The 16,745-nt window shown below is 40.7% G+C and overlaps 1 protein-coding gene across 1 annotated transcript in view; it reads left to right on the top strand.

The window, feature by feature from the left end:
- The first annotated feature begins 525 nt into the window (after positions 1 to 525).
- The window catches only part of grin2ba (glutamate receptor, ionotropic, N-methyl D-aspartate 2B, genome duplicate a), a 95,872-nt gene continuing 79,652 nt past the window's right edge, over positions 526 to 16,745 (top strand). Inside the window, 2 exon segments of the mRNA XM_045720417.1 lie at positions 526 to 2,172; positions 11,306 to 11,413. Coding sequence (XP_045576373.1) covers positions 11,387 to 11,413 — 27 coding nt within the window. The 5' untranslated portion in view covers positions 526 to 2,172; positions 11,306 to 11,386.

Raw genomic sequence — 16,745 nt, 5'->3', positions numbered from 1 at the left:
GAGACAAGAAAAAACGGAGGCTACTGGAGTATTTGTTTTTTTCTTTCGTTCTTTGTTCTTCTTCTTCCTCATCGCCTTGCTGGGAGGTGCTTTATCTTTTCATTTGCTTGCTCTCTCCGTCCTCTGCCTCCTCATCTATTTCACCATTTACCTGGTCTACAATTTCTTCTATTTATGAACGAGAAAAGGAAGGAAAGAGATTTTTTTTTCCTTTTTTAATTTCCTTTTCCATTCTCCCTTCCCTTACCATTCCTATGACTCCCTATCTTTCCCCTGTTACCCACGCTCCCCCCCCCCCCCCCCCATTTCTCCACTCACTGTCCACCCCATAACTTTGACTAGTTTTTGAATCCACCAGTGTTTCAATTATCCAGATTTTTCCACCAGAAAAGACAAGCTGGTTGATGACACTATTTTACCTTTTTCATGTTTTTACCTTTTCCTATTTTGTACCTCTTTTCTTCTCCCACAATCCTTTGCATCTCTATTTTGGGGATTCTTATTTATATTTATAGGTAGGTCTCTTAGTGTTTAGTGTCCGTCTCAATCTGTTTATGTGTGTGTATTTTTGTGTGTTACGCATCCACATAACACACACACACACACGTTAATCCACAGTATGGCTTGGTAGTGGAATGGTTCTTTCATCAAATCATTCAGCTGGTACTTGTTTTCATGACATGCCATCCCCCTATGCTCTTTCTCTCCTTCCCAAACATCACCTTTTTGCTTTTGACCTCCATCAAAACCACAGTGATACATCCTACAACGCCTTCCTCTCTTCTCAAAGGAGCACATTTTCTCTCACAGTATTGCACAACAGTCTCTTCTCCTTCTCCCATTAAATGTGTAACTGCCTCCGTTTCCTTATATTTAATCATTTTACTCACACACAGGAGGACTAATGCAAGGTCCCAAGGCATACTCCATATCTAGCAAAAAAGGAATAAACCAATATATTATACTGTTCCCATCTCATCCTGCACCTCTTATGAAATCACTGCTGTCTGATGAAGACTGACAAACATTATCTGTAGCTCTGCGCTTAATACTCACTCATTTCTCATTCTACTGGTCTGTCACCTGTGTATGCATCTCTCTCTACCCCCCTCCCCCCACCACCCCCTCTCCTATCACTCCCTCTGACACACACACAAGCACTCAAAGATAATGGACTAAACCCTTGCTGCAGTTTTTTACCTTTCAGAGGATATTTTTTGTTTCATGCTTTTCTCATCTGTCGCTCTCATTTTAAGCGCCGTTCATCTCTATCCCATCATTGTTTTCCACCTACACCCCCACACTTAATTATCCAGTCATTTCTTTATTTGTTGCTCCATCTTTTTCATTTGCCATCAGAAAATTATTCACATATCCCAATGTTCTATATGTTAGAGGGTCATTTTGTTTTTCTGATATAATTTGAGAGTTATGTTTACTTCTATGGGGAATCATTTTTGTAAGTTATTACTGGGACTACTGTGATATTAAGGGGCAGGTAATTTAGTGTAGTTATTTTTGGAACAATGTTTAGCAATAGGAGAAGAAAAGTGTTGAAGACGGTGGTGAAAAGGTTGTAGGGAATTAGGTTTATTGCGAACTAACCAAAAAACTGACTTTTTGGTGTGTGAGTGAGGGAAAGGGAGTGAGAGAGGGAAAGGGAGTGAGGGAGGGAAAAGGAGTGAGAGAAGGAAAGCGAGTGAGAGAGGGAAAGAGAGGGAAAAGAGTGTAATAACACAGCAATAGTAAACCACAATTCATTCTCTCTCCACCTCTATATTTCCTTTTGTTCTTGAAGGAGAATGTTATGATTCTCCTCTACATTATATGAAGATATTGGGGAATGGGATTTTTTTTAAAATATTCTTCACAATGATAAATGCATTCTGGATGTAGCTGTTTTCCTGAGGAATTACTCTGTTTCGGATTGGACTCCAAATGAAAGCCTCTAATTAACTGTTAATTGAAATTCAGGACTTTTTGGTGGTTTTTCCGAATGGACTAAAGCTGATTTTAATACTTTTTTCTACTAATGAATTTTAATGGGATTTTACTATCAAGGATTAAGGACTCAACATCTTATCTTCTAGTGATATATTTGTGATTGTTACAATTTCTCCTATCTACAAACACAATTACATTTAGAATCACTCAGTATTAAGGGTTAATTAGGTGAGTACAGTGTCTCTCTTACACACAAACTATCTCTATTGCTCTTCATTGTGTTGTCATTGATTAATGGTATGTGTGCACACATTTTGTCGTTCAATGTGGGTGTTAACATACATATTCCAAGTCTTTCATACATAGCATTGCACCACGGTGTGTGTGTGTGTGTGATAGAGGTGGATATTGAACGAGTTGAAGGGTGGATTATCGAAGATCAGTCATTTCCCCTAAATTCTACCATATCTATAGATGTTTTCTTTGAGCCTTTAATACCTCGTTTGAGGTCTTATATATGTTAGTCCGTCCATATAATCAAAAACTCTGATCTCATCACAGCCTTTCTATACATTTAGGCTACATAATCTGTATCTGGGTCTTTCCACGAATAGTGCCCTTTGATACCTTCAATTGTGCACCAATATTGCATTTTAAAAGCCTGTTATATTATATGAAGTACCCTTTAATATAGACCACATGGACAATTCAATATATCTGTTAAATTCAATACTTTCCCCCACGTTTTCACCATCATTGTAAAGCCGTAGTTATTTTGTTGCTTTGACAGTCATTTCTGAAGATGATTATTTATTTCTCATGATTAATGTTTCCAATTTCCCTCATTTTAAAGTCAACCTGTTACGTGAACCCAAAAGGCACTTTATTGGTGGAATGACCCATCTCCATACCTCATAAACAAGCTTCTATTGCTTTGCCTGTATCTGTACTCTTTACTCTTTAAACCTTCTCCCCACCCACTCTCCAATGCAGTTCTAGACACTTTGGTTAATGTACAGTGTGTGTGTGTCACTGTAAGAGAGTAGAAAGAGCGAGAGTGGGTCCATTGCCCTTTCCGCCTACCTCTCCCTGCAGTTTATCCGGTGAATACATCATTATTTCAAAGGAAACCGTCAATGTGTCGCAACGTACAGTATTATGCACTTTTCTTTGTTGTCTGTTTCCGCTTTGAGTTGAGAGCCTCAGCTCAGTGTGTCTGCTGCAACACACCCACCTGTCCATCCATCATATGTCCTGTGTGTTTGACCCCTTTTCTCTAATTCACTTTCCTATCATTTGGCTGACAGGGTTTGGATTTATACTGTGTGCTGAGAATTGGTCAAGGTTACAGCTCCATACGCATCAAATCCACCTGGGACTTGGTCTTGCAATGCTTGCCATTATCCATGGTGCGCTCTATTTTGACCCTACGTGTGACTAAGAGTCTACCTGCAGATGGGCCCTTAAGCCCATGTAGTCTGTCATACCTGTCAGTAACATCTCAATGAGGCTAGATGGTTGGCCAATGTGTAACTATGGGCTCAACCACAAGATAATTGTGGGTCTCCTAAAAGGAAACAACAACAACAACAATGGGTAGAAAGTTGATTATCATTAAACTGATAGAATTGAATACAATGGTTTTTACTAGTGTTACAGTATATGTTAACGTTTTATGTGTTTGTATGAGCCCACCCATCCCTTAGATTGTGGTTGTACCTGAAATGGTTAGACTGATCCTCTTGGGCTTCAGTTCCACAAGGTGTGTTGACTTTCTGTGGTCTGTGCATATCCTGAATCTATTCAGGTCCTCTGTAGCTCAGTTGGTAGAGCATGGGGCTTGCAACGCCAGGACTGTGAGTTGGATCCCCGGGACCACTCGTATGTAAAATGTAGATGTCAAATGTAGATTTAGATAAAAGTGTCTGCTAAATGGCATATTATTATTTTCTTAAATGGACATATTCTAAAATGCCATTTGGCACTGCAGGACCACGTGAATTATTCAGGATGCGTTCTGAAATTGTTTAACCTAAGTAACCATTTAAATACGCTTGAGTTTCATCCTAAAACATAGAAGTTTACATATGATCTCCACCATCAAAAAGACAATGTTGTCCTGCATCTTCTACATCTCATGCTGTACGTGCTGCAGTCATTGCTGACTCAATAGCAAGGCCAGGAGACAGCAGGGGCTGTGAACATTCAGAATCTCCATTCAGCCACCCTTAATCTTTGTCACTCGCTATGCTTTCTAACACAGACAGGGCCTAACCCATGTCTTAGGCCTACTTCTTCCCTAAGATTATGAAACCATCTCAAACTTAGAGTAATCTGTCAGTTTCCCTCTCATTCAACCCACTGAATGCATCTGTGGATCAGACACTGGTCTTGCTCACTTGGTGATAGGAGGGAGCTACAGTATATGGGGCGAGGAGACTATTTATTGGCAGTTTATTCACTCCAAGACTGGAGAATATGGGTCATGATCTGCTATAAAAAGTCTGTTTTAATAATTCATCATAGCTGATTAAGAAGAGTCGTATTGACACAACGACGGAGAGGATATAACTACAGGAAAATGTGTACAGCATTAATGCCATTTTGTGTGTATTAATGGGTAGAAATAGTGGCTGGATGGTAGCTTTCTCTATTTTTCTCTGACGTTTCCATTTAGGGTCACCCTCTTGGTTTATGTGTTAAGTGTATGTCACTGTGATTATGTTGTGTACAGCATGTGTCTGTGTGAGGCCTATCAATCTATTAAATATAGAACTTACAATCTGTTGCCCTAGAGACATAGTTAATTAAATATGCTGATAAATAATGAATAATTTATTTATCTAAAGTATGGCCTATGCAACATGCCCTTGAACAGACAAATCCACTTTCATTCATTGAGACATTGCTTGTAGGGTATTTTGAGATATGCATGGGTATAATTAAGATTAATAGAAGTTATTCATTACACTCCTACTGTACTAAGGGGGAATGGAGACAGTTTAGTACATACAGTACATTTGGGTAAAATACATAATTGCCTGTACTGAAGGGAAACAGCATCACTTGTTGGCCTCGTCAGTGTAGAGAAGCGTCAGCTGTGGTTGTGTGCAAGCACCAATCAGAGTGCCTGCTGGATTTTGGACCTACACTAGGTATAAAGAGCCTAGTGTTCTAGTGGAAGCTCTCATTCACTGTCTGTCTGACCCAGCAAGAAAGCACATGCCTATCTCGAAGTTCCAATGAATCACATTTAGGACCTCTGAAGCCTATTGCCAAATTCATGTGTGGTTGCACATCCATTTATAATGTGTTCCTAACCTCTCCCATCCTCCCTATTCCTTGATCATCAATAACAGATCCGCTGCAGTCAAATGGAAACTCGATAGCAACAAATACGGCATCGCAGAAAAGGGGTCAAAAAAGAAAAGTCGAGCTTTGGAGAGCAATTACATTGAACATCGCTTTACACAGTGCCCCAACGAGGATTTAGCGCTCGTGCCGTTTTCCCTGAAACCACTGAGTGTTTTGAGGCGCGAAAATCCAACCACATTCTCAATCAACTGATAGAAAGGATTAGGATTTAGCGAGGAGATAAATCAAAGGAAGGTTCATTTTGAATCTCTCCACACCATTCATGCTCTGCCAAATTCGTTAATAAACGCCCCATCTCATGAGGTGTCGAGGCCAATATGTGTCGATTAATATTCTCAATTTAACATTGAAAAAGCTATAGAGTAGGCCGGACAAGAGGGAGGTAAACTAAACTTGAAATCCGAGCCAATTGCACATAAAAAAAACAGGAGTGCAGTACATTCAAAACTTCAGAAGGGCATGGTACATTTGTAAAGGTTGTTGTCTACCCATTACAACCAGGGTCAATGCCATGTCAATGCCAGTGTTTTGTAGCCTAGTTTAACCATGTTCCATGAGTAAAATGAGGGGTAATACTCCGTAATATTTTGTAATGTTACCACATACAGTGCCTAGGGAAAGTATTCAGACCTCTTGACTTTTTCCACATTTTGTTACGTTTTGTTACATTTTGTTACGCCTCGAGACTTCTTGGGTATGACGCTACAAGCTTGGCACACATGTATCGGGGCAGTTTCTCCCATTCTTCTCTGCAGGTCCTCACTGCACAGCTATTTTTAGGTCTCTACAGAGATGTTTGATCGGCTTCAAGTCTGGGCTCTGGCTGAGCCACTCAAGAACATTCAGAGACTTGTCCCAAAGCCACTCCTGCGTTGTCTTGGCTGTGTGCTTAGGGTCGTTGTCCTGTTGGAAGGTGAACCTTTGCCCCAGTCTGAGGTTGTCAGAGCTCTGGAGCAGGTTTTCATCAAGGATCTCTCTGTACTTTTCTCTGTTAATCTTTCCCTCGATCCTGACTAGTCTCCCAGTCCCTGCCGCATAAAAACATCCCTCCAGTATGATGCTGCCACCACCATGCTTCACCATAGGGATGGAGCCAGGTTTTCTCCCGACGTGACGCTTGGCATTCAGGCCAAATAGTTCAATCTTGGTTTCATCAGATCACAGAATCTTGTTTCTCATGGTCTGAGAGTCTTTAGGTGCCTTTTGGCAAACACCAAACGGGCTGTCATGTGCCTTTTACTGAGGAGTGGCTTCCGTCTGGCCGCTATACCATAAAGACCTGATTGGTGGAGTGCTGAAAAGATGGTTGTCCTTCTGAAGGTTCTCCCATCTCCACAGAGGAACTCTGGAGCTCTGTCAGAGTGACCATCGGGTTCTTGGTCACCTCCCTACTTACCAAGGCCCTTCTCCCCTGATGGCTCAGTTTGGAAGAGTCTTGGTTTTTCAAAACTTCTTCCATTTAAGAATGATGGAGGCCACTGTGTTCTTGGGTACCTTCAATTCTGCAGACATGTTTTGGTACCCTTCCCCAGATCTGTGCCTCGACACAATCCTGTCTCAGAGCTCTACAGACAATTCCTTCGACCTCAAGGCTTGGTTTTTGCTCTGACATGCTTTGTCAACAGTGAGGTGTGTTCCTTTCCAAATCATGTCCAATCAATTGAATTTACCACAGGTGGTCTCCAATCAAGTTGTAGAAACATCTCAAGGATGATCAATGGAAACAGGATACACCTGAGCTCAATTTGAGCAAAAGTTATGAATACTTATGCAAATAAGGTATGAGGTATTTATAAAAAAATATATAATAAATAAAAAGAAATAACTGTTTTCGCTTTGTCATATGGGGTATTGTGTGTAGATTGATGAGGACATTTTTTTATTTAATGCATTTTAGAATAAGGCTGTAATGTATAATATTTTACATATTGTTTGGGGAGGGGGTAGCCTACTCAGTATTATTTTGTAATGTTACCACATAGGCCTAGATGCTTAAAATAACCTTGTTTTGACACGACATGAACATTTGTTGCAGTAGCCTAGTAAGCCATTGACTCCACCCCGTCCATTTAATGGATTCCTTTTTCAGAATACTGTAGGCCTATCTCTAGCCCGTTCATAGACAATCATGTTAAACCTACAGGGCCTTCAGAAAGTATTCACACCCCTTGACTTTTCCCACATTTTGCTGTGTTACAGCCTGAATTTAAAATGGATTAAATTGAGATTGTTTTGTCACTGGCCTACACACAATACCTCATAATGTCAAAGTGGCATTATGTTTTTCAAAATGTTTACAAATTAATTTAAAATGAAAAGCTGAAATGTCTTGCGTCAATTAGTACCCTTTGTAATGGCAAGCCTAAATAAGTTCAGGAGTGAAAATGTGCTTGACAAGTCACATAATAAGTTTCATGGACTCACTGCGTTCAATAATGGTATTATTTTTGAATGAGTACCTTATCTCTGTACCCTACACATACAATTATCTCTAAGGTCCGTCAGTCGGGCCTCCCAAGTGGTCTAAAGCACTGCATCGCAGTGCTAGCTGTGTCACTAGAGATTCTGGGTTTGAGTCTAGAAATGTGTTAACATCCCTGTTAGTGAGCATTTCTCCTTTACCAAGATAATCCATCCACCTGTGTGGTGTGGCATATCAAGAAGCTGATTAAATAGCATGATCATTACACAGGTGCACCTTGTACTGCGGACAATAAAAGTCTACATTAAAATATGCTGTTTTGTCACACAACACAATGCCAAAGATGTCTCACGTTTTGAGGGAGCTTGCAATTGCCATGCTGACTGGGGAAATGTCCACCAGAGCTTTTGCTAAAGAATTGAATGTTAATTTCTCTACCATAAGCCATCTCCAACGTCGTTTTGGAGAATTTGGCAGTACGTACAAACGGCCTCACATTCGCAGACCACGTTTAACCACACCAGCCCAGGAACTCCACATCCGGCTTCTTCACCTGCGGGATTGTCTGAGACCAGTCATCCAGACAGCTGATGAAACTGTTGGTTTGCACAACTGAAGAATTTCTGCACAAACTGTCAGAAACCATCTCAGGGAAGCTCATCTGCGTGCTCGTTGTCCTCACCATAGTCTTGACCTGACTGCAGTTCGCCGTCGTAACTGACTTCAGGGGCAAATGCTCTCCTTCAATGGTCACTGGCACACTGGAGAAGTGTGCTCTTCATGGATGAATCCCGGTTTCACCTGTACCGGGCAGATGGCAGACGGCATGTATGGGTGAGCGGTTTGCTGATATCAGTGTTGTGAATAGAGTGCCCCATGGTGGCGTTAGGGTATGGGCAGGCATAAGCTACGGACAATGAACACAATTTTGTCGATGGCAATTTGAATGCACAGAGATACCGTGATAAGATCCTGAGCAATTCATCTGCTGCCATCACCTCATGTTTAAGCGTAATAATGCACGGCCCCATGTCTTAAGGATCTGTACACAATTCCCGGAAGCTGAAAATGGCACAGTTCGTCAATGGCCTGCATACCAGACGTCATCCATTGAGCATGTTGGGATGCTCTGGATCAATGTGAACGATAGCATGTTCCAATTCCCTCCAATATCCAGAAACTTCTAACAGCCATTGAAAAGGAGTGGGACAACATTCCAAAGGCCACTATCAACAACCGATAAACTCTATGCGAAAGAGATGTCACACTGCATGAGGCAAATTGTCACACCAGATACTGACTAGTTTTCTGATGCACGACCCTACCTTTTTTTAAGGTATCTGTGACCAACAGATGGTTCCAAAGAAGTTTGAAACCACCAAGACTCTTCCTAGAGCTGGCTGACCGGCCAAACTAAGCAATCAATGGTCACTCTGACAGAGCTCCAGGAGAGATGGGAGAACCTTCCAGAAGGACAATCATCTCTGCAGCACTCCACCAATCAGGCCTTTATGGTAGAGTGGCCAGACAGAAGCCACTCCTCAGTAAAAGGCACATGGCAGCCCACTTGGTGTTTGCCTAAAGGCACTTAAAGGACTCTCAGACCATGAGAAACGAGATTCTATGGTCTAGTGAAACCAAGATTGAACTCTTTGGCCTGAATGCCAAGCGTCACGTCTGGAGGAAACCTGGCACCATCCCTACGATGAAGCATGGTGCCAGCATCATGCCGTGGGGTTGTTTTAAGCGGCAGGGACTGGGACACTAGTCAGGATCAAGGGAAAGATGAACGGAGCAAAGTACAGAGAGATCCTTGATGGAAACCTGCTCCAGAGCGCTCAGGACCTCAGACTGGGGCAAAGGACAATGACCCTAAGCACACAGCCAAGACAACACAGGAGTGGTTTCGGAACAAGTCTTCGGAACAAAATGCTTTGTCATTATGGGATATTGTATGTAGATTGATGAGGGGCAAAAAAACGGTTTAATACATTTTAGAATAAGGCTGTAACATAACAAAATGTGGAGAAAGTCACTGGGTCTGAATACTTTTCGAAGGCATTGTAAATCTGCTTGAAAATCTAGCAATGATCAACAACCAATTTGATAGAGCTTGAACAATTTTGAAACGAAAAGCGACAGGCAGATTTACTCAGACTCACAGCTGTAATTGCTGGGGGATTCTAACATGTATTGATTCAGAGGATTGAATACTTATCTAATCAAGATATATTACGCTTTTTATGTTTCATACATTTTTTTTATAAATGTTGGAACTTTTTCTCCACTATGACTACAGTATTTGGTGTAGGTCATTGATAAACAATTACAATTAAATACATTTTAATCCCACTTTATAACACAACAAAATGTGAAAAAAGTTAGGTGTTGTGAATTCTCTGAAGGCACTGTATACTGTCTGTACATAAACCTGTCTGCCGCCCAAGGCAAAGGCTCCGACGCTGTCCTGAAGCTTTGTCTGAACGTCACTATGCCTCGCTTGCCATATGGTTTTGGAAACATTTAGAACTTAACTTTCACATCGGTGAGAAAGAATAATAATACATAAAAAAATAGTTACTACACACCTTTACAGGGGCGGTAGGTAGCCTTATGGTTTAGAGCGTTGGGCCAGTAATCCAAAGGTTGCTGGTTCAAATCCCTGAGCCGACTAGGTGAAAAATCTGTCAATGTGCCCTTTGAGCAAGGCACTTAACCTTAATGGCTTCTGCAAATTGCTGTGTATAAGAGCGTCTGCTAAATGAATAAAACATTTAAATGTATAGGGTTAGGGCAGCCATATTTCCATGTTACAGCCCTTGTTTACGGAAGACAGAGGCGACCACCTGTTTTAATTAGTTATCGAAGTGTCTCCGAACACCTGTGTGTAACGGAAAAAGGACGTCAGAATAGTGTTGTAGCTGAAAATTACTGTTGACTGCAGCTGTGTTAAAACCATTTTAAACGGTGTACAGTAAGTGTATATTTTGCATTTGTGAAGTTATTTTGATTTGAGAATAGAGGGCTTTATGTTTCCAAAAATGTATCACAAGCTAGGATTATTAACGTTTTCAAACGTTAAAACAGAGCATCGGGATTGTAGTTAACATGGACCCTGCTGTGGTCCGTACCTTCAGTTGAGAACCCAAGAGTGGGAAGCTGTAAGCCCCCTGAGGCTAGCTCTTGAGAACCCAAGGATGGCCAATCTCAAAAGCCTATGTACACGATTATATCAAGAGATCAATGTAGTATGAAATAAAATCCAAGACCAAAAATATGACTCATATTACCTGATGTGTCTCATACCTTATTGATGCGTTGAGTCTTTTTCTATAAAGCCTTCCATTTACACACGGTCTTTGGATATTCAGGCCTGCATGCACAGTATCATCATAGCCATCCAAATGTAAATGAACTGTCATAATGTAATGCATACTTCAATGCTACTTGGTTTGTAGATGTAACAGGTTCCAGTGTTATCGTTCGATGACAGAGCAGTTTTAAAGTTTTTGATTAGGCTATTGTGAATCATCTCTTGTCTTTTTCCGTGTGTGTGCATCTCAGTTCACCCTCCCTCAGTCTGAGGCTATGAGAGGGAGAGAGGAGTCCCAGGCCACACCATCATGCTACTTCTGAGAAGCAGGGATGACATTTTGGCTGCCAATACACAAGGTAGGACACACTGATGGACCTTTTTTAGACTATCATTGTCTTACAGCAACTACCCACGCTCATCCCTGTGTGTGTGTTAGTCACCCACTGTAGTTTACACACTGGGGATACTATATGTATGATAGTTTGTCTCGTGTTGATATTCTTCTGCTCATCTGTGAAAATGAGTCAACAACATCATCTCAAATTCTACAACATCTCCAAGTTTACACATTTTTGGTGTCCCATAAAACTGCAATCTCCAGCATAAACATATCAATGTGGAGATGGTTTGTGGTGGTAGTGGTGCAGGGTGAGACCTGCAGGCCTTGTGGTGGAAAGGGGCACAGGATTTTAGCGTGGTGAAGTTTTTGGATCAATGGACTGCGTCAGTGTGTGAGCTTTACTTGGTTAATAAACCTGACCTAGCCGCTATTGACTACTAGCTTAATTTGCATGGCTCTACGGATATTGATCAAGCAATTAAAGGATTTGTTGAATGAGATTTTGACGCAAAAGGGTGTGCCCATTTGTGAGTGCTTGTTTGTGTGTAGATTGTGTGCAGATTTTGTATGTAGGCCTATGTGTGTCTGTGTTTTGTTATGTGTGATAAGATGAAGGAAGACATTTGTTATTCCCTGAAGTCCGACTGAGATTGGGCTCGCTACGTATATGAATACAGAAACAGTAAATAATGGCCCATAAACAGCTATTACCAACCAGACCCATTATCATATTTTTCTCTATGCAATGCGTTCAGCTCATCTCTCTCTCAATACTTGTTCCCGCTCTCATATGCATCCTCTGACTCTCACTATCATTTTGACTTTGAACGTACGCTCTACCCCTTTTCCACCCTCCTATCGTCTTTTTCTCCGTGCACTGTTAATCAGGCGTGACTTTCAAGAGACTGAGCCACTGTACGGAGTGTGAGACTGAGAAACTAAATTCTTCATTTATGGGCTCTGCGTAGATGCTAGCACACTACAAATGCTATTACACTATTACTACTATAACTGAAAAGCACTGCCCTTACAACGGCCTTCTTTACTGTTCATGGAACACTTTACTGTGTTACTAACGGCTGATGTCGCATTGATGTAGAACATAACTAGATCAGCAATACTATTGAATAATATTATCCATTTCACTACTCCGATTCAACTCCACCAACTTTTACATCGAGTGTGTTTAAGCCTTTTTAATAGCAATATTTTTCTACGTGAGGCTATTAGTCCTAAATTCAATCATTTTTTTCCCCCTCTAGTCTTTTTATGAAGCTTAGAAACTAAATAGGACATTTTAGAATAATGGTTTGAATAAGGATATTGGTTTATCAGAATTCTAGTTCATAGATCTGTTTTAGGTCTTATCTATAGCTCATGTATACCTATTACAAATGGGATTTCTTCTCTTTATTGTATTACTGTAGCCTTTATCATTACCATGCACAGTTATGTTTCAATGCTCTGCGGCTTGGCTCTTGCGTTAGTCATTTTTCTTTTGACTGATGGAGAGAACGGTGCCGAAGCAGATGGAGAGCAAGAGAATAGATTGCTATTTGAACTGGTAAAAAGGAAATCTTTTAAAATTGTGTTTTCTTTTACTAAGTCATCAAAGCAGTTTAAAAATAGACTCTCGCAGCACATACAAGCATGGATCCCAACACATGTCAGAGGTAGACATGCAGTAGCATATACAATACAATACAGCTACAACCTTTGATCTTGAAAATAGTCTGAAATATTCTAAAATAAGCACACTCTGCCCTCCCCCTCACCATAAAACCTAATTAAAAGATTAAAGGATGAGTAAGACTTACTACACATGGAGTTATATATCTTGTCAATATCTTGACACCTGCTCTAGTGTTTTATACTGCTTTACCCTCTTTGCTAGAGAGAGAGAGAGAGAGAGAGAGAGAGAGAGAGAGAGAGAGAGAGAGAGAATTTTTCTTTCAACTTATCCATAAAAATAGGCAAAATTGAGATCCTGAGAGTTAGTATAAAGGAGGAGGGAAGGATAGTGAAGAGACTAAGGCTATTCTTCAAGTTTCTGTAGATGTACAGTTGAAGTCGGAAGTTTACATACACTATGTTGACTGTGCCTTTAAACAGCTTGGAAAATTCCATAAAATCATTATTATTGGATCATCAACAATACAATTCCAATATTGTAGGCCTATTTGTGAGTATTCGGGGACATTTAAAAACAAATTATTTCTGTGTAGTCTTTCTGGGTTAAGATCTGCAGAATATATTCAACATAAATCTGGCTAATATCCAATTATTGAAGAATATAGTGGCTATTGTACAATTATATGGAAAATGTTGGCTTTAATAGGTTTTATTGCGGAGGTAATGCTGTCAATGAATATTAATTGGATCTACCAGAATCACCTTTTTAGATTGACCTGACATATGTCAGGCTGAGCATAGAACTGACTGAACTGTCAACAGGAATCAATACACCTTCACTCATCCTTGTCTCCACAGAGCAACATAAGTCACCTGGAAAACTGCCTCGAGACTCAGTCATTAGCTGAGCATTGCATTCCAACATTTGCTTTGGTGACATCTGTTACCTTTAGGTACCTCTTTGGATACTGCCGTGTCGAGACTTCAAAGATGTATGTTGATGCTCCAGTTGCTGTATGTATCTATGGAAAATCCTACATGCACATCGATAGCTTTGAACAGTTGTACAGTTGAAGTCGGAAGTTTACATACACCTTACCCAAATACATTTAAACTCTGTTTTTCACAATTCCTGACATTTAATCCCAGTAAAAATTCCCTGTCTTAGGTCAGTTAGGATCACCACTTTATTTTAAGAATGTGAAATGTCAGAATAATAGTAGAAAGAATGATTTATTTCAGCTTCTATTTCTTTCATCACATTCCCAGTGGGTCAGAAGTTTACATTCACTCAATTAGTATTTGGGAGCATTGCCTTTAAATTGTTTAACTTGGGTCAAACGTATCAGATAGCCTTCCACAAGCTTCCCACAATAAGTTGGGTGATTTTTGGCCCATTCCTCCTGACAGAGCTGGTGTAACTGAGTCAGGTCTGTAGGCCTCCTTGCTCGCACACGCTTTTTCTGTTCTGCCCACAAATATCTATAGGTTTGAGGTCAGGGCTTTGTGATGGCCACTCCAATACCTTGACTTTGTTGTCCTTAAGTCATTTTGCCCCAACTATGGAAATATGCTTGGGGTCATTGTCCATTTGGAAGACCCATTTGCGACCAAGCTTTAACTTCCTGACTGATGTCTTGAGATGTTGCTTCAATATATCCACATCATTTTCTTTCCTCATGATGCCATCTATTTTGTGAAGTGCACCAGTCCCTCCTGCAGCAAAGCACCCCCACAACATGATGCTGCCACTCCCGTGCTTCACTGTTGGGATGGTGTTCTTCGGCTTGCAAGCCTCCCTCGTTTTCCTCCAAACATAACGATGGTCATTATGGTCAAACAGTTCTATTTTTGTTTCATCAGACCAGAGGACATTTCTCCAAAAAGTACAATCTTTGTCCCCATGTGCAGTTGCAAACCTAAGTCTGTTTTTTTTATGGCGTCTTTGGAGCAGTGGCTTCTTCCTTGCTGAGCGGCCTTTCAGGTTATGTTGATATAGGACTCGTTTTACTGTGGATATAGATACTTTTGTACCTGTTTCCTCCAGCATCTTCACAAGGTCCTTTGCTGTTGTTCTGGGATTGATTTGCACTTTTCGCACCAAAGTACGTTCATCTCTAGGAGACAGAACACGTCTCCTTCCTGAGCGGTATGACGGCTGGGTGGTCCCATGGTGTTTATACTTGCGTACTATTGTTTGTACAGATAAACCTGGTACCTTCAGGTGTTTGGAAATGGCTCCCAAGGATGAACCAGACTTGTGGAGGTCTACAATTGTTTTTCTGAGGTCTTGGCTGATTTCTTTTGCTTTTCCCATGATGTCAAGCAAAGAGGCAATGAGTTTGAAGGTAGGCCTTGAAATACATCCACAGGTATACCTCCAATTGACTTAAATTATGTCAATTTGCCTATCAGAAGCTTCTAAAGCCATGACATAATTTTCTGGAATTTTCCAAGCTGTTTTAGGCACAGTCATCTTAGTGGATGTAAACTTCTGACCCACTTGAATTGTGATACAGTGAAATAATCTGTCTGTAAACAATTGTTGGAAATATTAATTGTCTCATGCACAAAGTAGATGTCCTAACCGACTTGCCAAAACTATAGTTTGTTAACAAGAAATTTGTGGAGTGGTTGAAAAACGAGTTTTAATGACTCCAATCTAAGTGTATGTAAACTTCTGACTTCAACTGAATCAACACAGCAACGATGTTATTACACAGCAATGATGTTATTACACAGCAATGGTGTTGTGGTGCTGGACATACAAATCCAGGCCTTGCTGCACGTAACTTGAGCCACAGGGAGTTCATTTTATTCAAATGTCCCATACGTATTTGAAGTAACAAAAACGTTAAGCTTCACAACCTGTGTGGAACCTGCGTGATGCGTTAATATGAATGTTCACAGACTAACCACAGCTTTATATGGAAGACTCTGTTTGAATATGCCAGGGCAAGTTCTATATTTGCTGTATGGGATTACCTTAGCATTTTTTATGGTCATAAATCTTACGAATGTGAAAGTAATGTTATTCAATATTTTTACCTTTGCTTAACTACAGAGGCAGTGGTCTCTGGGTAAAAATGAAAGCTTTGAGATGGACTGTGGTTTAATTCATCCTATCAAAGAAATAGGCTCTTTTTCTAGATGCAATAGTCTACATACAGTATGTTGTACATTACTCTGTGTTCTGATACATTATATGGTTGCCATATCAACCAAGCAAAACACTTACATTCCTAAAAGCCAGTTTGTGATGTCACAATCATATAATGTACAGTACAAATATACCAAGTGAGTGACCCTTGTCCAATCCACTGGCTCCAGGTCATCTACAAGACCCTGCTAGGTAAAGTCCCCCCTTATCTCAGCTCGCTGGTCACCATAGCAGCACCCAGCTTTAGCACGCGCTCCAGCAGGTATATCTCACTGGTCACCCCCAAAGCCAATTCCTCCTTCGGCCGCCTCTCCTTCTAGTTCTCTGCTGCCAATGACTGGAACGAACTACAAAAATCTCTGAAACTGGAAACACTTATCTCCCTCACTAGCTTTAAGCACCAGCTGTCAGAGCAGCTCACAGATTACTGGACCTGTACATAGCCCATCTATAATTTAGCCCAAACAACTACCTCTTCCCCTACTGTATTTATTTATTTATTTTGCTCCTTTGCACCCCATTATTTCTGTTTTGCACTATCTTCCACTGCAAATCT

This window comes from Salmo salar, chromosome ssa06 (assembly GCF_905237065.1).
Source record: "Salmo salar chromosome ssa06, Ssal_v3.1, whole genome shotgun sequence".
NCBI classification, from domain to species: domain Eukaryota; kingdom Metazoa; phylum Chordata; class Actinopteri; order Salmoniformes; family Salmonidae; genus Salmo; species Salmo salar.
This window is presented reverse-complemented; position numbering and strand designations above follow the sequence as displayed.